At 44.3% G+C, this 26,896-nt stretch overlaps 1 protein-coding gene across 5 annotated transcripts in view; it reads left to right on the forward strand.

Annotated features, from left to right (window-relative positions):
- Positions 1-26,896, forward strand: part of LOC115103005 (zinc finger protein 521-like) — a 180,927-nt gene that overhangs the window by 17,518 nt on the left and 136,513 nt on the right. For all 5 annotated transcript variants that reach the window (XM_029623545.2, XM_029623546.2, XM_029623542.2 and 2 more), the window contains exon 3: positions 4,927-5,139. Coding sequence is in view for 3 of the 5 variants with exons in the window: in XM_029623542.2 (XP_029479402.2) it covers positions 4,927-5,139 (213 nt within the window). In the remaining 2 variants the exon portion in view is untranslated. The remainder of the gene's footprint in view (positions 1-4,926; positions 5,140-26,896) is intronic.

Genomic DNA, 26,896 nt, shown 5'->3' on the forward strand with positions numbered 1-26,896 from the left:
TTCCTGCGGTGTGGGAAAATTCTCAGCAACAAAAGAGTGATCAAATGAAGATCCTACATCTGTATTATGTTAAGGTATGTTAACGGTGTGTTAGTGCAGGTTTTCAGTGCATATATGTAAATCATGAAGCTCATCTGCATTTCCTGCGGTGTGGGAAAATTCTCAGCAACAAAAGAGTGATCAAATGAAGATCCTACATCTGTATTATGTTAAGCTAAGAAAACAATGTGATTGTAAATATATAATAGCTACGGTATAAACAACTCTATACTTGCTTTTCAAAATGAAGTCATACGGTCGATTTCTCCAAAAACACCTTGAATCTACACCCAAAGAACTCAGACACACACATGCAGTCAAATAAGCCATCAGTGCGTATTTATGAATCTGATCTCATTGCATTGCATGACGATCTGATCTAGGACTTGCTAAAAACATTCTGTCCTGTAGCCTCTCCATGTTAACACATGACAATCTTGAGTAATGTGGTTTCAGTTGATCTCTCTGCTCCCAGCGCCTCAGAGCTAGATCATGACACGGCTTTAATGATCTGGGATCAGTGGACGTGACGGCCTAATGGAGGGACCCCAAATCCCATACAGCCACACAAAGGAGAAGAGGAGAGCATAGAGAGATAGATACACTCTGAGGCTTTCACATGTGGCTTTAGACTGTACTGTAATGTGGCTGGCTGTGTGACCTATATTGCAAGTGATCTCCCTCTCTTCTCTCTCCAAAAGAAAAATCAAAAGTTTTAGATTTTTAAATAATGAGGTGGCGGAAGGCGGCATCTGTGTGAAGGTTGTTCAATCTTAATGTCCTCCTATTGCTGACAGCCCTCCACACTCTGATAAAGGAGCTTGCACACCTTTGATCAGGCCTGCCGACATGTGTCGACAGAAGCTGCGCGCTGGTTAAAATAAATTCTTCATTTGAACTTGGGGGGTGGGTGGTGGGGGGGTTTAGGATGGCGAAGTAGGGGAGGGCTGGGGAGGGAGGGACCATCTACAAGATCTGAATATCTTGGAAATGAGAGAAAATGAGTATGGAGATGGATGAAAAGATAATGACGCTTGCTTTCAGCTCTGAGGTCTTTCGCTGCACAAAGAAGGGCTCATATTGAACTTTATTGGAACTAGACGTGCAGTACAGACAGAGCAGGAGCGGGCGAGAGCATGGCACCACCTTGGGTGATATTTACTGCAATGTCTTCACCCTTTATGTTGTGGATGGATATGAATGAATTTGAGTGCTAAATAACCGAGAGCCCTCCAGTGAAGCATTGAAAGAGCTATAGTGTCAGACAAATTCCGTCTAACTCTCAGAAAACATCTCCCTGTCTCTCGTGCCCCTTTGCTCTGCTTCTCTCGATATCTCTTTCTCTCTCTCCATCTCCATCTCTGTCTCTCCATCTCAGTCTTTCTCTTGCTCTCTCTCTCTCTCTCTCTCTCAACCCCCACCTCTTCCTTAATTTCTCTCTTTACCTCTCCCTCCCTCCCTCCTCTCCTCTCCTTCCCCTCTCCCCATTGCCAGTATGGCCCCACCTGTCTCTCTAAGTGCTCAGTAGGGGGGACGTGGGGGGCCCGGCTCTGCTGAAGCCCTGCTGGTTCCCTGGTTTGGGTGAAGGAGAACATCAATTAAAACATTACAAATATTTAAGAGCAGAGCTATTCAATAATATGAAGGTGTGGTGTTCAGGGGGGTTTGGGGGCCTGCACCAACAAGATATAAGTTGTGGAATAATAAATGTACTTCAATAGACAGCCTAGAGGGAGAGGGATGAGAATGGAGGGATGAGAATGGACCCCAGGAAGGCATTTATGGGCAACTCAAAATGGCGTCAATCGCTGTCCTCGAATTTCACATTTTGATTTATTAATCATCTATGAGCTTTTAGCTCCAAATCGTATCCTCTGTAGCTTTTGAAAATGTATAGACAATGCATGCAGTTTATTATGTAGATGGTTTTTGTCGTCTTATTGAACAAATATCCAGATATCCACCTGACCTCAACATATGGATTTTGTGTATTAAATACAGATTAAGGCCTTTTTTTCCCCATCTCATGAATTCTGATGACCCTGATGACCCTATACTGACGTGAGCAATGAGCATCCATTAAAACTCAGAACTTACCTCAAAATGCAAATACCTCCACACCAATGGAAGCCAAAAATGGCCACTGCAGCACAAAACCATCTGAAAAATCTTCATATTCCACAAATCTATGCAATCTCCTGTGTGTGATTGTCAGCCCCTCCAAGCAGCAGTAGATGTATTGACATTCTGTCCAGCCTGTAGAGACCTGGTATAAGAGGATGTCATGATCTGATGGATTACTGTAGGAGACTCCGAGAGACTCCGAGAGTCTCAGAGAGGCCCAGGATCCTCGGTATTGATCTGGTGATGTGGTAGGCTTCTAATCCCTGGTCCTGGGATGGCCGTGACCTTGTAATGTCACTGTCAAGCCCCCCAATGTTCAGCACTTTACCCAGACAACAACAGACAGAGGGGGGACTATGGGGTCCGTCTGCTGTACAGAGAGCCATGACCCCGGATTAGATCCACATTAGTGGTGTCAAATCTTGTGTTTTCATAGGATAATTTAAGGTTGTATTTTTAGCCTTTTGCTGTGCATTCCTAAATGAGTAACCCAAAACATATTCTGACTTCATTTACGGAATGGCCCACTATAACCATTCAATAGACAAAAAAATTTCATGAGAGGCTTCCATTAATTGAGTCTTTAACAAAAAAGCATTTCATTTCACTAGACCTTTCGGTGCCTGTGAAAAGTTTCTCAGCCACAGTGTTTTTCCTGGCACATTTGGAGCTGTGCTCTGCTCTGCTCTGCTGCCGAGCCTGTTAGTGTGGATGAATCATTAGTGTATATTGTGTGGCGTTTGGCCTCAGTCAAAAGAAGTATTCCCATCAGAGGGCTCGGCGAGGCCTGCATCTGCGAGGATTGGGATTTTAATTTTCTTGAAACACCTTCTGTTCTGCTGTGGTCCCAGTGGGAACCACAGCACTGATATTTTTAGAGGGCATGTTCCGAGAGCCTCCGTCGTCAAGAGGGAAGGACAATGGTGGGTGTGATGTTACATCAATACTTGGCTGCAAGTGGAGAGGAGTGGAGCGAAGAGGAGAGGAGTATTGGGGTGGGAGGGGGAGGGGGAGGGGGAAGAGGAAAAATTCTGGGTGGCCTTGATGAGTTCTGGAACATCTCTCCTCTGAGGAACATCTTAAGAGCACCCCACTGACTGACCAGTACTTTAAAATGGCCAACATGTAACCCACATATGTACGACCTGGCTTCATGCCAACACACTGCCACAGACACGTTAGTGCACTACTTCCTACCCAGCCCAGGTCCTTAAGCGGTCTTAACTGTGTGCTAAGCAGAAAGACTGAAAGGAGGCCTGCTCCTAATGTTCCCTCCAGAGTTTTCAGATGATGTGCGAAGAGAACTGGCAATGGGGCTCAAAATGGCTGCCAGTCAGGGTAGGGAGGGCTCCTTCTACTCCCCAGAAAGCTTTGGGAGTTAGACTGGTGGGGGCCATGATTGTTTAATTGTGAGTATGTCTTTGTAATCAGCCTTATTGTGTTGAAGTGGGAGAGACACAACAGGGGAGAGAGAGAAAGGACTACAGGCCATGCTGCCTGCTGAATCTGAGAGATGCTGCCTGCTGAATCTGAAAGATGCTGCTGATATTGTCCCTCCAGTTTACCATATGTGTTTTGTTTTTTACTGTTCCCGAAATGGAGATGTGTAAAATACATTTGCAAGCGATGCAGAATTTGTTGTGTTGTAATAGTGTTGTAGTGTCACCTGGATATTGGTGCTGTCTGTCTGTCTCCCTGGGTGTTTATAGTTTCCTGGTTCGTAGAATGGTAGTCCTGGTTCACGGTAGTCAGCCCACCACTAGCACTGCTACAGGACAAAGCCAACAGGTGCCAAAAGTGCAGATGGATTGAAGAATATATTGATGAGTGCGACACGCGGCTGCCTGCGAGCAGAGTTGAATAATGCAGAGAAGTGTGTCGTGACGACGGGGTAACACACACCAATCTCAGCCCTGCATATTGCTCTCTCCCTCTCTCACTCAACCACTCACGTACTCTTCCTCTCTCTCGCTCTCTCTCTCTCTCTCTCTCTCTCTCCATCTCTCTCACTCAACCACTCACGTACTCTTCCTCTCTCTCTCTCTCTCTCTCTCTCTCTCTCTCTCTCTCTCTCTCTCTCTTTCTTTCTCTCTCTCTCTCTCCCCATCTCTCTCTCACTCACATACTCTTCCTCTTGCTCTCTCTCTCTCTCCATCTTTCTCACTCACCCACTCACATACTCTTCCTCTCTCTCTCTCTCTCCATCTCTCTCTCTCACTCACCCACGCACATCCTCTTTCTCTGGCTCTCTTTATTTGCCTGTAGTTCCAGGTTGGATGTCTAGATTATATGGCTAGTTTCCAGTCTCCTTTGACACAGCCAGAGTGATGTAATTCAGCATTCTCATGTGGAAGTCTCATATTTTGAAGAGCAGGCAAGACCTGCAATCCTGAATTTATTAACAACAAATATTCCCATCAGTCTAGTTTCATATACTGTACTTTTACCTGGTTGAAGGAGGGCAAACAAATCGTAAGACCATTTTTAATAACATAGGAGTGTGTTTGTGTGTGCATTTTGTGTGTGTGTGTGTGTGTTTGCGTGGTGGGTGCTGTGTGTGTGTGTCCGTTTCAGTGTGTCCTCACTCAATGTTACGGCGTGAGTGCTTGAGTTACAGTCGTCCAAATGTAACCTGTATCGTTATTACACATTTTATTATTGTTTTATTAAAAGCAGAGTTTTTCTCACCCAGAGGTCGCCTCTTCACTTCGGGTCACTCACCTAACTGTGTTGTGTCGTGTCATTTCCTGTGACTCCCAACAGATCCAGAGTGTTCTCTCGAGAGGGAATTGGAGGATGGTGAGGCTGAGGCCGGGTCTAGGCATTTGAGGAAGAGGCTTCTCTCTCCAGAGGAAGGCAAGGAGGGGGAGGACGACGACGAGGAGGCCGCGCTGCACAGCTGCGACAGCTGCCGGCAGGTGTTCGAGTCGCTGAGCGATCTCACCGAACACAAGATTAATCAATGCCAGCTGACAGGTAAACAACGCTCAGCCCACCGAGCCCTCCTCCATTCCCTCTACTCTTCAGCTCTACCTCTCCCATTCCAGTCTTCCCACTGGAGAATACCGGCATACACAGTGTGCTGGGTGCAACACACACCACACATAAGGGACTTTAGTACTAGTCTACCTTCGATGAATTGTGCATGCCATGAAATTGGTGGATGTCCAATACGACACACTACACAAATGGAGAGGAGAGGAGAGGGGACAACAACCCATATCTTTATTCATCACCACCATAATTACCAATCACACACACAGAAAATCCCCCTTTAGTATTTAGGCACCACACTACACTCCACCAATCCACAGCAGTCAGATTCTCCAGTAGTCAATGCCAATGTCATTGAGTCCTCACGAGTAACCAGACCTCCTCTGTAAGTGGGTCCCTACGGTAGTGAGGTCCCTCCTGTTACTGTGGAGGAATCCTCCATTTCTACTGGGACCCTGAGAGGGAGAAGAGAGAAGGAAGGGTGCCATTGGCAGACGGTCATTGAACATGTGATGGATGAAAAGAGCACTGCTATAAATACTCTGACAAGGTGGCTCAGAGAACTAATGATGTGAGCTGCTGAAGGTTTCCTCCATGTGATTCTCATGGAGTTGGTGCCCTCCTTTATCCCCGTCCTGTCCCGTCCTGTCCCATGTTGAGAAGAACAGTCTGTGAAGATTTAGACTTCCTTTATTTTAGGAGTATAACATGTAATTGGGAGAGGGGGGATATATGAAGTATTACCCAATCAGACAGCAGTACAGACTCTCCTCCGTTTATACTCAGACATAGTTTCATTTCATATTTTGCAACCCTCAACCAGCCGACCACAAATTATAGGGTAGGACTGCTTCAGAGTGGTCTCAGATTTCCAAACAACCAGAAAGATATCCCACATCAGTGTTACAAATATTTTCTATTGACTGGAAGCCTGTATCACTGAATGGAGTTGTTTTTGTCTGTGTCTCTGCATGCTCCCTCACCCGCTCACACCGTTGTGGGTGGATATATGTACATATATGTACAGTACCAGTCAAAAGTTTGGACACGCCTACTCATTCAAGGGTTTGTACACTAGCGTCCCACCTCGTCAACAGCCAGTGAAACTGCAGGGCGCCAAATTCAAAACAACAGAAATCCCATAATTAAAATTCCTCAAACATACAAGTATTTTACACCATTTTAAGATACACCTGTTGTAAATCCAGCTACAGGGTCCGATTTCAAAAAGGCTTTATGACGAAATCACACCAAACGATTATGTTAGGTCAGAGCCAAGTCACAGAAAAACACAACCATTTTACCAGCCAAAGAGAGGAGTCACAAAAAGCAGAAATAGAGATCAAATTAATCACTAACCTTTGATGATCTTCATCATATGACACTCATAGGACTTCATGTTACACCATACACGTATGTTTTGTTTGGTAAAGTTCATATTTATATCCAAAAATCTGAGTTTACATTGGTGCGTTTTGTTCAGTAGTTCCAAAACATCCGGTGATTTTGCAGAGAGCCACATCAATTTACAGAAATACTCATAAACATAAACTCAATAAACTTTGCTAAAAAATACAACTGTTATGCATGGTATTTTAGATCCACTTCTCCTTAATGCAACCACTGTGTCAGATTTCAAAAAAACTTTACGGAAAAAGCACACCATGCAATAATCTGAGTACAGCGCTCAGAGACCAAAACAACCCAAACAGATATGCGCTATGTTGTGTAGTCAACAGAAGTCAGAAATAGCATTATAAACGTATACATTCACTTACCTTTGATGATCTTCATCAGAATGCTCTCCCAGGAATTCCAGTTCCACAATAAATGTTTGTTTTGTTCGATAATGTCCATAATTTATTTCCAAATACCTCCTTTTTGTTCGCTCGTTTAGCCCAGTAATCAAAATTCATGAGGCACGATCACTAGGTACAGACGAAAATGCAAAAAGTTCCATTACAGTCCGTAGAAACATGTCAAACGATGTATAGAATCAAATTTTAGGATGTTTTTAACATAAATCTTCAATACTGTTCCAACTGGAGAATTCCTTTGTCTGTAGAATTGCAATGAAACGCAACCTAACTCTCACGTGAACACGTGTGGTCAACTCATGCCTCTCTGGCAGACGTCTGACTCAATCCCCTCTCATTCGCCCCCACTTCACAGTAGAAGCCTCAAACAAGTTTCTAAACACTGTTGAAATCTAGTGGAAGCCTTAGGAAGTGCAATTTGACCCCATAGACACTGTATATTCGATAGGCAATGAGTTGAAAAACTACAAACCTAAGATTTCCCACTTCCTGGTTGAATTTTTTCTCAGGTTTTTGCCTGCCATATGAGTTCTGTTATACTCACAGACATCATTCAAACAGTTTTCTATCCAAATATACTAATTATAAGCATATTCTAGCTTTCATGGCTGAGTAGCAGGCAGTTTAATTTGGGCACGCTTTTCATGCAAAATTCCCAATGCTGCCCCCTACCCTAGAGAAGTTCAAGTTGAGTCAGCAGCATACCACCCTGCATACCACTGCTGGCTTGCTTCTGAATCTAAGCAGGGTTGGTCCTGGTCAGTTCCTGGATAGGAGACCAGATGCTGCTGGAAGTGGTGTTGGAGGGCCAGTAGGAGGCACTCTTTCCTCTGGTCTAAACAATATGTGATTGGGGACACTGCCCTGTGTAGGGTGCCGTCTTTCAGGTGGGACATTAAACGGGTGTCCTGACTCTCTGAGGTCATTAAAGATCCCATGGCACTTATCGTAAGGGTGTTAACCCCGGTGTCCTGGCTAAATTCCCAATCTGGCCCTCATACCATCACGGTCACCTAATAATCCCCAGTTTACAATTGGCTCATTCATCCCCCTCCTCTCCCTGTAACTATTCCCCAGGTTGTTGCTGCAAATGAGAACGTGTTCTCAGTCAACTTACCTGGTAAAATAACGGATAAATAAAATTTAAAATAAAGTAGTCACCCTTTGCCTTGATGACAGCTTTGCACACTGTTAGCATTCTCTCAACCAGCTTCACCTGGAATGCTTTTCAAACAGTCTTGAAGGAATTCCCACATATGCTGAGCACTTGTTGGCTGCTTTTCCTCCACTCTGCGGTCCAACTCATCCCAAACCATCTCAATTGGGTTGAGGTCGCTGGATTGTGGAGGTCAGGTCATCTGATGCACCACTCCATCACTCTACTTCTTGGTAAAAACGGCCCTTACACAGCCTGGAGGTGTGTTGGGTCATTGTCCTGTTGAAGAATAATTGATAGTCCCACTAAGCGCAAACCAGATGGGATGGTGTATCGCTGCAGAATGTTGTGGTAGCAATGCTGGTTAAGTTTGCCTTGAATTCTAAATAAATCACAGACAGTGTCATCAGCAAAGCACCCCACACCATCACACCTCTTCCTCCATGCTTCACCATGGGAAGTACACATGCGGAGATCATCCATTCACCTACTCCGCATCTCACAAAGACACGGCAGATGGAAATACAAATCTAGAAATTTGGACTCATCAGACCAAAGGGCAGATTTCCATCAGTCTAGTGTCCATTGCTCGAGTTTCTTGGCCCAAGCAAGTCTCTTCTTATTATTGGTGTCCTTTAGTAGTGGTTTCAAATCAAATCAAATGTTATTGCTCACATACACATGGTTAGCAGATGTCAATGCGAGTGTAGCAAAATACTTGTGCTTCTAATTCCGACTATGCAGTAATATCTTACAATTAATCGAACAAATTCACAACAACTACCTTATACACATAGATACACACAAATGTAAAGGGATGAATAAGAATATGTACATATAAATATATGGATGAGCGATGGCCGAGCGGCATAGGCAAGATGCAGTAGATGGTATAGAAATAGAATACAGTATATACATATGAGATGAGTAGTGGAGGATATGTACACATTATTAAAGTGACAATATTTAAAGTGACTAGTGGTACCTTTATTAAGTCCATTTATTAAAGTGGCCAGAGATTTGAGTCTGTATGTTGGCAGCAGCCTCTCTGTTAGTGATGGCTGTTTAACAGTCTGATGGCCTTGAGATAGAAGCTGTTTTTCAGTCTCTTGGGCCCAGCTTTGATGCACCTGTACTGACCTCGCCTTCTGGATGATAGTGGGGTGAACAGGCACTGGCTCGGGTGGTTGTTGTCCTTGATTATCTTTTTGGCCTTCCTGTGACATTGGGTGGTGTAGGTGTCCTGGAGGGCAGATAGTTTGACCCCAGTGATGCGTTGTGCAGACCGCACTACCCTCTGGAGAGCCTTGAGGGCGGTGCAACTGCCATACCACGCGGTGATACAGTCCGACAGGATGCTCTGTAAAAGTTTGTGAGTGATTTAAATGACAAGCCACATTTCTTCAGCCTCCTGAGGTTGAAAAGGTGCTGTTGCGCCTTCTTCACCACACTGTCTGTGGGTGGACCATTTCAGTTTGTCCGTGATGTGTACGCCAAGGAACTTAAAACTTTCCACCTTCTCCACTACTGTCCCATCGATGTGGATGGGGGGGTACTCCCTCTGCTGTTTCCTGAAGTTCCTGAATCTACTTTATTTTGTTGACGTTGAGTGTGAGGCTATTTTCCTGACACCACACTCTGAGGGCCCTCACCTCCTCCCTGTAGGCAGTCTCGTCATTATTGGTAATCAGGCCTACCACTGTAGTGTTGTCTGTAAACGTGATGATTGAGTTGCAATCGTGCATGGCCACGCAGTCATGGTTGAACAGGGAGTACAGGAGAGGGCTGAGAACGCACTCTTGTGGGGTCCCAGTGTTGAGGATCTTCACTACATACACTGAGGTTGGAGTCATTAAAACTTGTTTTTAAACCACTCCACAAATTTCATGTAAACAAACTATAGTTTTGGCAAGTCGGTTAGGACATCTACTTTGTGCAAAACACAAGAAATTATTTACAAACATTTGTTATTTCACTTATAATTCCCTGAATCACAATTCCAGTGGGTCAGGAGTTTACATACACTAAGTGGACTGTGCCTTTAAACAGCTTGGAAAATTCCAGAAAATGATGTAATGGCTTTAGAAACTTCTGATAGGCTAATTGACATAATTTGAGTCAATTGGAGGTGTACCTGTGGATGTATTTCAAGGCCTACCTTCAAACTCAGTGCCTCTTTGCTTGACATCATGGGAAAATCAAAAGAAATCAGCCAAGCATTGGGAGCATTTTCCAAGCCCCTGAATGTACCACGTTCATCTGTACAAACAATAGTACGCAAGTATAAACACCATGGGACCATGCAGCCGACATACCGCTTAGGAAGGAGATGTGTTCTGTCTCCTAGAAAAGAACATACCTTGGTGTGAAAAAGTGCAAATCAATCCCAGAACAACAGCAAATTACCTTTTGAAGATGCTGGAGGAAACAAGTACAAAAGTATCTATATCCACAGTAAAACGAGTCCTATATCAACATAACATGAAAGGCTGCTCAGCAAGGAAGAAGCCTCAGCTCCAAAACCGCCATAAGAAAGCAGGACTACGGTTTGCAACTGCACATGGGGAAAACGATTGTCCTTTTGGAGAAATGTCCTCTGGTTTGGCCATAATGACCATCGTTATGTTTGGAGGAAACAGGAGGAGACTTGCAAACCGAAGAACACCATCCCAACCGTGAAGCACGAGGGTGGCAGCATCATGTTTTGGTTGTGCTTTGCTGCAGGTGGGACTGGTGCACTTCACAAAATAGATGGCATCATGAGGGAGGAAAATTACGTGGATATATAGAAACAACATCTCAAGACATCAGTCAGGAAGATAAAGCTTGGTCGCAAATGGGACTTCCAAATGGATAATGACCCCAAGCATACTTCCAAAGTTGTGGCAAAATGGCTTAAGGACAACAAAGTCAAGGTATTAGAGTGGCCATCACAAAACCCTGACCTCAATCCACTAGAAAATTTGCAGGCAGAACTGAAAAGGTGTGTGTGATCAAGGAGGCCTACAAACCTGACTTAGTTACACCAGCTCTGTCAGGAGGAATGGGCCAAAATTCACCCAACTTATTGTAGGGTGCTTGTGGAAGGTTACCTGAAACATTTGACCCAAGTTAAACAATTTAAAGGCAATGCAATGCTACCAAATACTAATTGAGTGTATGTAAACTTCTGACCCAATGGGAATGTGCTTATGCTGAAATAAGTCATTCTTTCTGCTATTATTCTGACATTTCACATTCTTAAAATAAAGTGGTGATCCTAACTGACCTAAGACAGGGAATTGTGAAAAATGTGTTTAAATGTATATGGCTGAGGTGTATGTAAACTTTGACTTCAACTATATACATATACAATGGGGCAAAAAAGTATTTAGTCAGCCACCAATTGTGCATGTTCTCCCACTTAAAAAGATGAGAGAGGCCTGTAATTTTCATCATAGGTGCACTTCAACTATGACAGACAAAATGAGAGAAAAAAAATCCAGAAAATCACATTGTAGGATTTTTAATGAATTTATTTGCAAATTATGGTGGAAAATAAGTATTTGGTCACCTACAAACAAGCAAGATTTCTGGCTCTCACAGACCTGTAACTTCTTTTTTAATAGGCTCCTCTGTCCTCCACTCGTTACCTGTATTAATGGCACCTGGTTGAACTTATCAGTATAAATGTCACCTGTCCACAATCTCAAACAGTCACACTCCAAACTCCACTATGGCCAAGACCAAAGAGCTGTCAAAGGACACCAGAAACAAAATTGTAGACCTGCACCAGGCTGGGAAGACTGAATCTGCAATAGGTAAGCAGCTTGGTTTGAATAAATCAACTGTGGGAGCAATTATTAGGAAATGGAAGACATACAAGACCACTGATAATCTCCCTCGATCTGGGGCTCCACGCAAGATCTCACCCCGTGGGGTCAAAATGATCACAACAACGGTGAGCAAAAATCCCAGAAGCGCACGGGGGGACCTAGTGAATGACCTGCAGAGAGCTGGGACCAAAGTAACAAAGCCTACCATCAGCAAGGGCATCGAAGATGAAACGTGGCTGGGTCTTTCAGCATGACAATGATCCCAAACACACCGCCCGGGCAACGAAGGAGTGGCTTCGTAAGAAGCATTTCAAGGTCCTGGAGTGGCCTAGCCAGTCTCCAGATCTCAACCCCATAGAAAATCTTTGGAGGGAGTTGAAAGTCTGTGTTGCCCAGCAACAGCCCCAAAACATCACTGCTCTAGAGGAGATCTGCATGGAGGAATGGGCCAAAATACCAGCAACAGTATGTGAAAACCTTGTGAAGACTTACAGAAAACGTTTGACCTCTGTCATTGCCAACAAAGGGTATATAACAAAGTATTGAGATAAACTTTTGTTATTGGTCAAATACTTATTTTCCACCATAATTTGCAAATAAACATTAAAAATCCTACAATGTGATATTCTGGATTTTTTTTTCTTATTTTGTCTGTCATAGTTGAAGTGTACCTATGATGAAAATTACAGGCCTCTCTCATCTTTTTAAGTGGGAGAACTTGCACAATTGGTGCCTGACTAAATACCTTTTTGCCCCACTGTATATATTCCCACAAAATTTGTGAAGTAGGCCTTTATTACCAGAAAAAACTATCCCCCCCCCCTCAAAAGTAAACTCATCAGCCCCCCCAATCCATAAAACCAATATTGATTCCAGCACATTATATTTGGCATACACATGAAATCATTGCGCTATGGTCATTTTAGTACTAGTCGAGGAGGAAAGAAGCTCATGCTGTACCATTGACTTCGAACTTTATTGCCAATTATACTAGCTTTTTCATTTGTTTGATTGCTCACCTTTTTTCCTATTATGTTCTGATTGGCAACAACGGGAGGTATATTTCTATTGGCACCGTTAAAGGACTGAAAGGTTTTTTTAGAGAGTTTTTTTTAGAGCATTTTGAGCAAAACAATAGCCAAACATGTTCTCACTCATTAGACAGGGTCATCCATTATCTTGACAGGGTCATCCATTATCTTGACAGGGTCACAATGAACAACTCGGGTATATTATTTCTCCGATAATTAAGTAAAGGCCTTTATTAATGTCAATCTCACAGACAAATAAGTCTTAATTGCTGAATGCTGGAGTTTGGCTCAGAGCCCCTGTGGAAGCCAAACAAAAGGAATGTAATTGGCATTAGGGTATTGTGATTGTGCACAACCACTCTATTACTATTCAAACAGAGAGAGAGAGAGAGAGAGAGAGAGAGAGAAGAAACTTACAGGATATTGTGTGTGTGTGTGTGTGTGTGTGTGTGTGTGTGTGTGTGTGTGTGTGTGTGTGTGTGTGTGTGTGTGTGTGTGTGTGTGTGTGTGTGTGTGTGTGTGTGTGTGTGCGCGTCTGTGCGTGCGTTTGTGTTTTTTTCAGTCTGGAATCTTCTCAGAGATTTCCTATGTGGCATTATGTAGACATCCATGACCAATTAATCTGCTTTACATCGACTTTCAGCTCACAGATGGATCCTTTATTAAAACCACTTTCTAATCAACAACCAGCACCTGCTGAATCCTCCACTTCTACAATCACATTTTCATGTTTTATTTTTTAGGAAACACATTAACTGGAACCAACCCTGATATTGAGAATTAGTAGGATTTTGTGGAAAGTTTAGGAAGGGTTGTTCTTATTTAGTTAGTCTCGTGAATATTTACCATACTCTATTTCAGAATGCATGCACAGGGATGTGTATACCCATGCAAGCACATACGCATTACAAACGCACAGTCCCACTATCCCTTAGTAACTAAACCTTCCAACACTATCCACAGTTGAAAGAACAAACAATCTCCAAAGACCCTGCTGCTGTAGCATACAGTATCTACTAGACCACGCCCGACAGACAAGAGAGAGAGAGATGTAACATGTCACCCCGATCAATGGCTGCCATTGTCTCCCCACTGTCTGGCCGAGGTATAACACCTCTCTATGCACTTAAGCCGTGACCACTGCAGTGCGCTAAGGGAGCACGGGGGTATGGATTGCCTCGTGCACCCCCGATGTGATCGGTGCTATCGATCGTGCTAATGCTGGACTGCGGAGGAAGGCGAGAGAGAGTCTGGGAGAGGAGGGAGAGTGCTGCAGGAATGTGTCCCCAGAGACAGTGTCTTGGGCTTGGGCAGGGCTGCAGGAATGCTTCCCCGGAGGGAGACTTCCAGTGTTCCAGTACAGGCTGGGGTGGAAGGCAAGGCAGGGCTGGAATAATGCTTCTCTGGAGACACAAGAGTGGAGAGGATTGGAGAGGCTGGGCTGGAGGAATGCTCCCCCAAAGCGTCCCTCTAACTCTGGGGTAGGACTGGAGGGGCTCCAGGGGCTCCGGGGGGCTGGGTGTGGGGGTAGATGGGGTGGGGTGGGGGGGGTCTCCCTCCAGGCTCCAGGATGGCTGCGGATCAGGTTTCTGTGTTGGGATCAGCATCCTGCCGTCAGGGCTTTAAGCTTCCCAGGGGAGGAGGAAGGAGAGAGAGGAGAGGCCTTTTATTCCGTAGGCCTCTCTTTCTCTCTCTCTCAATTCACTTCAATTCAAGGGCTTTATTGGCATGGGAAACATATGTTAACATTGCCAAAGTAAGTGAAGTAGATAATAAACAAAAGTTAAATAAACAATAAAAATGAGCAGTAAACATTACACTCACAGAAGTTCCAAAAGAATAAAGACTAAAAGAATAAATGTCATATTATGTCTATATACAGTGTTGTAACATTGTGTAAAAAGGGAAAGTAAATAAACATAAATATGGGTTGTATTTACAATACTGTTTGTTCTTCACTGGTTGCCCTTTTCTTGTGGCAACAGGTCACAACTCTTGCTGCTGTGATGCACACTGTGGTATTTCACTTAGTAGATATGGGAGTTGATCAAAATTGGGTTTGTTTTCAAATTATTTGTGGATTTGTGTAATCTGAGGGAAATATGTTTCTCAAATGGTCTTACATTTGGCAGGAGGTTAGGAAGTGCAGCTCAGTTTCCACCTCATTTTGTGCACATAGCCTGTCTTCTCTTGAGAGCCATGTCTGCCAACGATGGCCGAGCAATGCTATGCTCACTGAGTCTGTACATAGTCAAAGCTTTACTTAAGTTTGGGTCAGTCACAGCGGTCAGATATTCTGCCACTGTGTACTCTCTGTTTAGGGCCAAATATCATTCTAGTTTGATCTGTTTTTTTGTTAATTCTTTCCAATAATTCTTTATCAAGTAATTACCTTTTTGTTTTCTCATGAATTGGTTGGGTCTAATTGCGTTGTTGTGCTGGGGCTCTGTGGGGTCTGTGTGTGTTTGTGAACAGAGCCCCAGGACCAGCTTGCTTAGGGGACTCATCTCCAGGTTCATCTCTCTGTAGGTGATGGCTTTGTTATGGAAGGTTTGGGAATCGCTTCCTTTTAGGTGGTTGTAGAATTTAACGGCTCTTGTCTGGATTTTGATAATTAGCGGGTATCGGCCTAATTCTGCTCTGCATGCATTATTTGGAGTCTCAATTTGGGTTTTTTGTCCCATTTTGTGAATTATTGGTTAGTGAGTGGACCCCAGACCTCAACCATAAAGGGCAATGGGTTCTATAACTGATTCAAGTATTTTTAGCCAGATCCGAATTGGTATGTCAAATTTTATGTTCCTTTTGATGGCATAGATTGCCCTTCTTGCCTTGTCTCTCAGCTCTTTCACAGCTTTGTGTAAGTTAGGGAAAGGGAGTGTGAAAGGGGGATATCTAGTCAGTTGTACAACTGAATGCATTCAACTGAAATGTGTCTTCCGCCATTAACCCAACCCCTCTGAATCAGAATTACCTGTGATGCTGATGTTTAGGCTGAGGTATGTATAGTTTTTTTTGTGTGCTCTAGGGCAATGGTGTCGATATGGAATTTGTATTTGTGGTCCTGGCGACTGGACCTTTTTTTGAACACCATTATTTTTGTCTTGCTGAGATTTACTGTCAGGGCCCAGGTCTGGGAGAATCTGTGCATAAGATCTAGGTGCTGCTCTAGGCCTTCCTTGGTTGGTAACAAAAGCACCAGATCATCAGCAAACAGTAGACATTTGACCTCAGATTCTGGTAGGGTGATGCTGGGTACTGCAGACTGTTCTAGTTCCCTCGCCAATTTGTTGAAGAGGGTGGGACTTAAGCTGCATCCCTGTCTCACCCCACGGCCCTGTGGAAAGCTCTCGCGCTCACACTTTGTCTCTCCACAAATATAACAGTGTAATGGCATGTAAGAAAATATACACTCAGGACTTATAGTAGCCTTTACTGTCTTTACGTAAATGAAGACAATGGCATCAGCACTGATTTTAATTCAAAAGATAGCCAATTTCAAAGTGGCTTGCCTCGCACTGTAAAATGTATTATCCTACTGAACACTGCTGCTGGAGACATTTGAATATCACAGTGCTGTCATCATAGTGGCCATTCTTTCATTACTGGCCTGCTCCCTAGTGCAACACCTTTTCTTGTGTCCTTCACTAGAGAAAAGGGCACAGCTCGACCCTCAGGAGAGATCTGTGGTCTGCTATTTTAACCCTCTTTGAGATGACCTTTTTAATAAGTGTCTCTCTCTCTGTTTTCCTGCCAGCCACTGTGAAAGCAAAAAGAGCATGTCTTCTGCTTCCCTCAGATAAACAAATCAATCATAAAAAGAGAACTGGGCCTTACATGGATTTAAATTATGTCGATTCTTTACTTTTTCTGCTCTTGCTTGTGGAGATTTAGCGATGCAGTCAACATCCGATAAAATAAATGTTTGATTTATGAGAAAAGTATATTAATGTACTTTGAGAAAATGAGATGCATTATTTCCTACCCGACAGACAATTCAGGCAATACTGCAGCTATTTGATGGGAATTGGTAGGAACATACGTAGGAGTAGGAGGGCTGTTTCTGTTCTCTCAGTTTTTAAGCATTTAGATACAGATTTAAATGACAGTAAGTCACACTGAATATGTTCGCCTTGTCTGACTTTGTACACTAACATGTTGGTTTGAAGTACATAATAGTTATTTAACATCAAGTCTTTGGGTCAGCGGCATGGAAATGTCCTGTAATAACCACAACAATGATGAACTAGTCTCTGGCAGACCGTGTTTTGTAATAACTGTTTGGCTGAACTTGGGTTTTTTTCCACTAAGAAAAAAGGCATGTATTGATCCAACAGCTGCTCTGCGGCTGCCAAGAAGAATGCGCCAATGAACTGCAAATACTTTATTTTCTTCAAAAGCCTTTTGAGACACTGAGAAAGAGAGAGAGGTGACACGAGCAGCCCTGATTAGCCCAACTCGGAGCTTTTTGCCGTTCATCAGAAATTCCGGCGCGTTTTTGCCTGGGCGTCTTGTGACTTGCCAGTACAAAGGGTGGCACAGTGATTACAAGGCTTTGAAAGGGGGAGAGGCGGTCAGGGGAGAATAGCAGCGACTTTTGGCACAACACAGCCACTGAAAAGAGACCTCATGGTAGAGTGAGCTCTCAGAATTAGGCTGGAGTCTTTCCCCTGTGTGTTTGTGTGTGTGTGTGTGTGTGCACGTGCGTGCGTGCGTGCGTGTGTGCGTGCGTGTGCGCGTGTGTGTGAAGTAGTTGATCTGACTCCTCAGTGTAGCGGCCCCTTGTGTTTCCTCTCTGTGCGACGGAGCCAGTAACATTAACAGGAGTGTCATTAGGAATTCAAAGCATATTCCCTCTTGAGGACGCCCTCTTCCTCTCTCCCCTGTGCTTCACACCGCACAAATTATGCACCATATAAAGTATTCATTGGTCTTTGTCAGCCGTGATCTGCAGTTTCTGCAGAAACACAATCAAAATAATAATGGATGAGTCTGTTTGTTTGTGCCTGTGTAGGAGACAGACATAATTATCTGATAGCCAACTTGGACCAGCTCAGCAGTTCTGCTTCCCTCTGCCCTTTTTCGGTACCTCCTTCATAATCATGTCTCAATCTATTGCCATCTATATCTATTGCCACCCCCGCTCTCACCCTCTCTCTGTCTAACTCACTCACTTACACGCACCGACACACATACCTCCAATCATAGTAAACACACAGACACACACACATGCACACACCTGCATGCTTGGACTTTCCACCGGAGACTAAACATCATTTTTAGCCCGAGGGGTTCTGTGTCTTTAACATTCATCCACATGACCTCCTTTGAAATCAGATGGCGATAGAGGAGCACGGTTGATAGGCTAATGTAATGGGAAGGATGCAGATAATATCATGTAAGTAGCCATATAATATCAGGTATATTCCGTGAAATGACGTATTTGTATTTGCAACACTGTTGTGGTTTTGCCCTGTTTTTATCTATGGTCTGTTTGTCATTATCAGACACATCACTAGGATGACGTTTGACTAAGGCCCGGTCATGGTGAAGCTCTCTCTCTCTCTCTCTCTCTCTCTCTCTCTCTCTCTCTCTCTCTCTCTCTCTCTCTCTCTCTCTCTCTCTCTCTCTCTCTCTCTCTCTCTCTCTGTGGCCCTGCTTCCTCTTTGTTCACTCTCCTGCTCAGCCTCTGAGTCAGGCAGAAGAATGGCACATTAAATCTTAATAGGACTGCGTCTGGCCATGTTGAATTGCAGAGCGTGTTAAGCCGGCGCTTTCCTCCCTCTTGGCACGCGCTCGTGGAAGTGGAAAACAATTGAATAAAAGAAAACGCTCCCTCGCTTTGTAACACCGATTGACTCTGGCTGCTAGGCTGAAGCCATGAGATGACCGACTCCTTCTCCCCGACGGAGAGAGAGAGAGCGTTACACACAAATGACTTAAGCCCCTGGTAAAGACACCCTAACACAAATGACTTTATCCCTCACAACACATAGGCATACAGTACGATCCAAGTAGGTACAGGATTTACCCTGCCACCTACATTGAAGCCAGAACGCCGAGTTCCCTGTCTAGAGACTGAACCAAGAATGACATCAGACCTCACATAAAACACTATTGCAAAACATGAACCTCCATGTTGGGGTGATGCTGCCGTGAAAAGACTAGACGCTAGAGAGAGAGGGAACAGCAGACAGGCAGTATTTCCAGCAGGGCAATGTATGATAGGATAGAGGGACAGACAGCACTGGTAGGCAGCATGGTGTATGCAGGCAGGGCATCTTTGTTGAAACGTCAGAGGTGGTAATTACCGGGTGATGGAGTTGACTGGTTGTGTGTCCAGCGCACGGTGCTGCTGGATAGGGCTGCAGGAGGCAGATAAGACCCCCGCGCTGGAGCTTATCTCAGAGAACCAAGAAGCACCATGCCCTGCCAGGCAAATCCAGAGCATGACCCACCGTCTGCATCTAGCCTCTGATTTATTAACGACATCATTAATGCCAGACAGGTTACGTGCACCGACTCTCCGACGAGTGAAAAACAAATAAAGTCTAAATTCCTGGATGCTCAAGTCAGTTGACCGCCCCAGTGCCTAAAGAGCCTAGGTACTGGTTGGTTGACGTGTTTTGAGAGTGAGGAGGTTGTGTGCCCCAGGAATTCAAATTATTGTATTTTTTTGGTTTCGCTCAAACCAAATAATTATATAGAGAAACACAACTACACAAGTGTGGGAATAAGCCAAATAATGAATCTTGAAACATTATGAACTGTGTGTCTGGGCTATATTTTGTTTGTTTTTAATGCTCTGTGAAAGGTCGATTTTTCAGTTGTTCCACTACCTACAGACTCCATTTATTCAAGATGTGTGTGAACTTAGGTGTATGTGGTATATGTATTATAACCATAGAGGTGACATAGCTACTATGCATAGCTATTCAATAATAAATATGTTAATTGAATGTATCAATAACAGCCTTATCAATTCATATAAACACGTGGTTGTTCCTTGGTAATAAATGCAGTCCTTTACAACTCTGACCAGAAACCTTAACATTACCTCAAGATGATCTCTTTTTTCATCTGATAACACGTTTTTTTTGCAGTCATTCTATTTCCTTTGATCAAAAATCCACCCTAACAGGTGTCTGGCGTGCCGGTGGCAAATGAACGCTCGCTAGCTTGCTCCGGTTAGAATTAATAAACAATCACGTGGCGTGTGAAACATGAACAAACACACCCAGCGCGTAATTAGCACTCAGTATTAGCATATCAAATGCCAAGGAGCTTTTCAGGGCTGCTGTGCTTTCTTAAGATACTGTGCGTCTGTCTGGAATCCGTATGGGACCAAATGAGGGCTTTGGAAACAGGGGAGTTTGCTGTACGGCACTGCGCTTAGAGAACATGGCACCTAGTCCTAAAAGAGCCCTAGCACTGGCTTTTAGACCTTACAAGCTGTTCATGCTTACTAATGAAAAGGTCACAGGATTTTTTTTGCCTACGTCTGTGTGGAAATGTACTGCACATTGATCCCCAAAGGGCTTTTTCCTGAGACACATACGGCTTTGCCAAACTGTCCGGCCAGCAATGCGGTGGGAAGGAGGGAAGTATGGAGGGAAGGGAGGGGGGCGGTGGAAAGAGTGACTGGTCCGACAGGTTTATGTGTCCCCGCGGGCTGTATTCTGTGGACCGGGCTGGACCCACAGGAAGGAACAGAGCCAGCTGTGTGACGGCATCCTGCTGGCCTGCTGGCCACTGAGCTTCAGGAACTCTGGGCCTGGATTCATAAAGTAATGTCTCAGTGTGCTGATCTAGGATCAGGTCCACTTTGTCTATATAACCAATTATCATTATGACCTAAAAGGCTAAACTTAACTTTTACTCTGACATGTTTGTCAATACAGGCACTATCAAAGTCCCAGTGTTTCCCTACCTCCTCCAACTCCTCCACCTCACCTCCCAGGGGTTGTTGTTGTTGGCCAGGCCAGTGGGATGGTGTCTGAGATGGGGCGGTGAGGGCCAGAGCAGCCCCCCCACCCCGCCCCTTCTCCAGGATGGGGAGTTCACCGCCCATCAAGAAATATTTTCTAAGAAAATACATTTGCAGTATTTTTATAATAATTTTTTTAAAGCTGGAAAGTGGTGGTTTCATAAATTCATTTTTATGTGCAAGATGGGTCTTTTTCAGGGTCTCTCAGGGTACCCGCTGGATTGTCCTTGGCAGGACAAACACCACGGTGTGTGTGTGTCCTTGTACCTAACCCATAGTGTCAGGTATCTGGAGATGTCCTCTTATGCTTCAGAGTAGTGGGTTGGGGTGTGAGGGGATTGGCGGCGGGGGGGGGGGTCTATTTACTGCTGTGAATGTAAAGGTCATCCAATCGATACATCTCACACCTTCACACTTGATTGATTGGCTGGGGGGGAGTCAGCCAATCAATTTGATCAGAGATGGAGACTCTCCTAACAGATAGCCACCTGGCTTGTGGTTGGTTAGAATTCTGCAGAGGGCTGCGCTGTGTGCCAGGTTTGGCCGTGACTCTGCACTAAACTGAGGCATTAAAACCCCTGATTGAATAGTAACTCGCCACCTGTGGTACTGTAGCCCAGCGCTAAATCAGTCACTGTTTTAAAGTGAGCAAAGAACCAACCACCTGCAGTCTTCACTACGACCAACCTTTACAGCCACAATAACATCCAGCCATTTAAATCAGCTTCATTCTGTATTCACTGGATGTACACAACAACAACAAAACATCTCATTTAGAAAAATAGCTCAAAGGAAGTGTCAGCCCAGAGACACTGGGTTCTTGTAAAGTGAGAGGATTAGGACATCATTTGCCCCTTAGTCAAAGCATGAGGCATCTTGTCTTTCTCCACATCGTTGGCTGTTTTTTTTTTCCACAAATAGTGTCAACACACCAAAAACCTAACGTGTGATTGGATTTGAATCCGATAGCATTACTATTCCTGTTTCCCATTGGCCATCCATTACTCTCACATGGCGCCTGTGTGGGTGGTGATTGCCCAATCAGCATCCGGACCTTATTCCATAGAGCATGCTTCCGTTTGCGTCCCTTAAACCCTGTGAGATCCTCTCTCTCTCTGTACTCCACCGACAGAATGCCTCATTCCAAAGTAAACTGATTGTTCTCTCCAACAAGATTACACTGTGATGATGGTATCCAAATGAGACAGTGCTATCTGCCATGGATGCAACCAGGGCAGGCTAGGAGGAGGAGGATGCTCACCCCAAGATGACTGATCAGCATGCTAAGAGAAAGGAGTGAGGGAGGTGGGAGAAAATAAAAGAACCCTCCCACACAAGTGAGTGAGAGAGATCGAAGGAGTGCGAGAGAGAGAGAGAGTTGTCGGAGTAGGGGTAAGCAGCAGAAATGTAATTTGCTTCTCACCTCAGGCGACTGGGCTCTGAGGCTAGTAAATATGCAAACATGGCCATCAATATGCACAGGCTGGATGATTACTAATCTCCACTGCAGGTCCTTTCAGGAGCACCATGTACCGTGCAATGTGAGGTGGAGGAAGAGGAGGAGGGGGCTAGAGGCCAATGCAGCCACATCTCCGGATCATTAGATCATGACTGGTTAGACAGAGGCTTATGAAATGTATAAGATCAGGAGTTCCATACAAGTTGGGCTCTGGGCTGCATTCAATATGGCAACATTGTGCAACAGTTATCTACATTTGGAAAACTATTTGAACATCCACTCAACAACGTAACTCTTTAGAGCCCAATATAATTCTAGATTGCTGATGTATTGTAGATTACTGAGAATTTTCAAGATTAAGAAACATTTCTCACACATTTTAAACAAACTGACATGGCTTAAAAACAAAGAACAAATGACAATAACACGTTAACTTAGTTCTAAAGAGCACAACCTCTTCTTTAATATGACACCACATTCATGTCAATAGGAATAACACTCATTTAGTCTTCCATTGTGTAAAACTATTAACACTCAACACAACAAATAAACCAAGAGTATTTCAATTGTAGTACATTTGACCAAATTACTCACCCAAGTATAATTTATTATAAATATTTTGAAAATAAATCAAAATGTGGCCAGGGGACAATATTCAAAGAGTATTTCAAAACCCACACAAAGTAGTCTTATTTGATTGACAATGATTCTTACTTCTTTAACAATGTAAAAACAACTATTCAGAGACTTTCAAAATGTAGATAACCTCTTTCAATAACATTTATTACAGACCAGGCCTGACACAAAATGTAGAAATAGTAGCCCACATTGACAACAATTCAGTGAATGCAACAAGGATTAGATAGACAGAGAGAAGATAGAAAACACAGCTACTGTTCAGAGACAATGTTATTTCCCGATGAGATTTGTAGGGACAAATTCATGTCACGATGTCACTTGAGTGTTTGAATTTAGCCTACAACATACCATCGCATTTCTTGAGTCACCGCCCCCCCATCCTACAAAGTGGCACGAAATAGTACTATAGACAACAATTCAGTAAATGCAATAAGTATTAGATCGGAAAAGATCCGGAGAACAAATGTAAATGCACAAACACAAAGTAGGCTATTGGATTGACAAAGATTCTTCATTCTGTAACATTTTAAAAATGAAAATAAACTATTTAGAGACTATTTCATAATGTGGATGACCTCTCTCAATAAGATTTAGCACAGGCCAGACCTGACACAAAATGTCGAAATAGTAGCCTTCTTTGACAGCAATTCAATGAATGCAGACACACACAGAGAGAAGATACAAAGCACAATTTTAAAAAGTACACCATTACCATTTCTTAAGATTTGTAAGACAAAATTAACATTTCACACGGTGACTTTAGTGTTTGCATTTAGCCTAGGTCATGTCTGGAAGCACGGCCCCGCCCTGCACCGGGGCACAGAACACGTAGAGCACCCAAAGGAGGTTTCTATACATCTCCCACTCTTTGCCCTGCGTCCACTATGGATGCACACCACACACCCTCTCTTGCGCCCTTTCAATTTCACCAGGGAGTGGTGTGCTTTCTAATGATGAGTAACAACTCGGTCCACACCCCCTGGTGCCGTGCTTTTGGCTACCCGCTTCTTGCACACTGTAGCCATCACAAAGTGGATGCACAAGCTGCATTTTGAATGCCTTTATACTACAGTTTCTGGGAAGGGGCCTTTGCTGGTCTACTAACGCCGCCCATACTCTATATGCACTATATGGCCAAAAGTATGTGGACACCCCTTCAAACTAGTATTCCCGTTGCTGACAGGTGTATAAAATTGAGCACACAGCCACGCAATCTCCATAGACAAACATTGGCTGTAGAATGGACGTATTGAAGAGCTCAGTGACTTTCAACTTGGCACCGTCATAGGATGCCACCTTTCCAACATGTTAGTTCGTCAAATTTCTGCCCTGATAGAGCTGCCCCGGTCAACTGTAAGTGCTCTTCTTGTGAATTGGAAACAGTTAGGAGCAACAACGGCTCAGCCGCGACGTGGTAGGCCACACAAGCTCACAGAATGAGACCGCTGAGTGCTGAAGCGCGTAGTGCATAAAAATCGACAGTCCTTGGTTGCAACACCCACTACCCAGTTCTAAACTGCCACTGGAAGCAACGTCATCACAAGTTCGTCGGGAGCTTCATGAAATGGGTTTCCATGGCCGAGCAGCGCACAGAAGCCTAAGATCACCATGCGCAATGTCAAGCGTCAGCTGGAGTGGTGTAAAGCTCGCCGCCATTGGACTCTGGAGCAGTGGAAATGTGTTCTCTGGAGTGATGAATCATGCTTCACCATCTGGCAGTCCAACGGAAGTATCTTGGTTTGGCGGATACCAGGAGAATACTACCTGCCCGAATGCATAGTGCCAATTGTAAAGTTTGGTGGAGGACGAATAATGGTCTGGTGCTGTTTTTCATGGTTCGCGCTAGGCCCCATAGTTGCAGTGAAGGAAAATCTTAACACTACAGCATACAATGATATTCTAGACGATTTTGTGCTTCCAACTTTGTAGCAACAGTTTGGGGAAGGCCCTTTCCTGTTTCAGCATGACAATGCCCCTGTGCACAAAGTGAGGTCCATACAGAAATGGTTTGTTGAGATCGGTGTGGAAGAACTTGACTGGCCTGCACTCTGCCCTGACCTCAACCCCACCGAAAACCTTTGGGATGAATTGGAACGGCAACTGCGAGCCAGGCCTAATTGCCCAACACCAGTGCCCGACCTCACTAATGCTTTTAAGGCTGAATGGAAGCAAATCCCTGCAGAAATGTTCCCACGTATAGTGGAAAGCCTTCCCAGAAGAGTGGAGGCTGTTATAGCAGCAAAGGGGGGACCAACTCCATGTGAATGCCCATGATTTTGGATGATGCCCATGATGAGATGTTCGACGAGCAGGTGTCCACATATTTTTGGCCATGTAGAGTATGTAGTAATATGTCACGCAACCACTTTGAGCAGCTATGTAGGTACATACAGTTTGCAGATCCAAATTCAACAGATGAGACAGACAAATTGGCAAAAGTAAAATGTTTTGTAATATCCAATTGGTAGTTACAGTCTTGTCCCATCGCTGCAACTCCCTTACGGACTCGGGAGAGGCGCAGGGCGAGTGTCCTGCCAAGCCGGCACCCAGCCCACCACCAGGAGTTGCTAGAGCACAATGGGACAAGGACATACCGGCCGGCCAAACACTCCCCTAACCCGGACACGCTGGGCCAATTGTGCACCGCCTCATAGGTCTCCCGATCATGGCTGGCTGTAACACAGCCTGGGATCGAACCCGGGTCTGTAGTGCCTTTGACCACTGCACCACTCGGGAGGCCCTTGCACAAAGTAAACTGTGTGGTACAAGGGTGATGAGTGAGACTTGGGGCAGACAGATTCCATTGAAACATGGGAAGGGAATACCTAGTCAGTTGCACAACTGAATTTATTCAACCAAAATGAATCTTCCGTATTTAACCCGACCCCTCTGAATCAGAAAGGTACGTGGGACTGCCTTAATCGACAGTTGTTGGGGGTTAACTGCCTTGCTTAAGGGTAGAACAGCAGATTTTCCCACCTTGCCGGCTCTGGGGATTAAAACCAGTGACCTTTCGGTTACTGGCCCAACGCTGTAAACTGCTAGGCTACCTGCAGCCCTCTGGTGTGCTCTTCCTCTTTCAACACACACACACACACACACACACACACACACACACACACACACACACACACACACACACACACACACACACACACACACACACACACACACACACACACACACACAGTATAATCATGTGGTACCCCAGGAAGAGTAGCTGCTGCATGTAGCTAATGGGTTTGGATTATGGTTCATTGTTTACCACATGGCCTCACATGTGAACCCTTAAAGAGATGGGTGGGGCTAAATTTTAAGAGGGCGTGAACGATGCTGAACAGGTGTAGACAGAGAAGAGCTCTCCAGTAGGTGTACCAACACATTCAAGGGTGGGGCTACAAGTTTATCAACAGTCAAATGACTTGCCCATTGCTCCTTAACTTCAGTGTGTGATATACCATTTTGCAGCTCTGAGTCTTTACTTTTATCCCATGTCAAAAACATGGTCGGTTACATGTATGTTTTGTCGGACTTCTGTATAATCAGACAGGATAGAGCACACACGAAGACGTTCATAAATATGTTCGCAGTTGATCAGCAGATTATAACCGTAAAGGCTATGGGACACACAGATTACTGAGTTAGCTGGTTGTCTTTGAATGGGGTGAGTGAGACCAGCAAAGCACAATGTTGCCGTCTCCACTCCACTCTCGTTTTCTAGCCTGACGGACAACTTCAGATTTAGATCATGTTAGCTGATAATTGACGAAGCGGGGACATTTTCCAAATGAATAGCACCGGTATAAACAGGACAAAACAAGAAACTTGTTCGCTG

This window comes from Oncorhynchus nerka, linkage group LG20, assembly GCF_034236695.1.
Source record: "Oncorhynchus nerka isolate Pitt River linkage group LG20, Oner_Uvic_2.0, whole genome shotgun sequence".
Lineage (NCBI taxonomy): Eukaryota > Metazoa > Chordata > Actinopteri > Salmoniformes > Salmonidae > Oncorhynchus > Oncorhynchus nerka.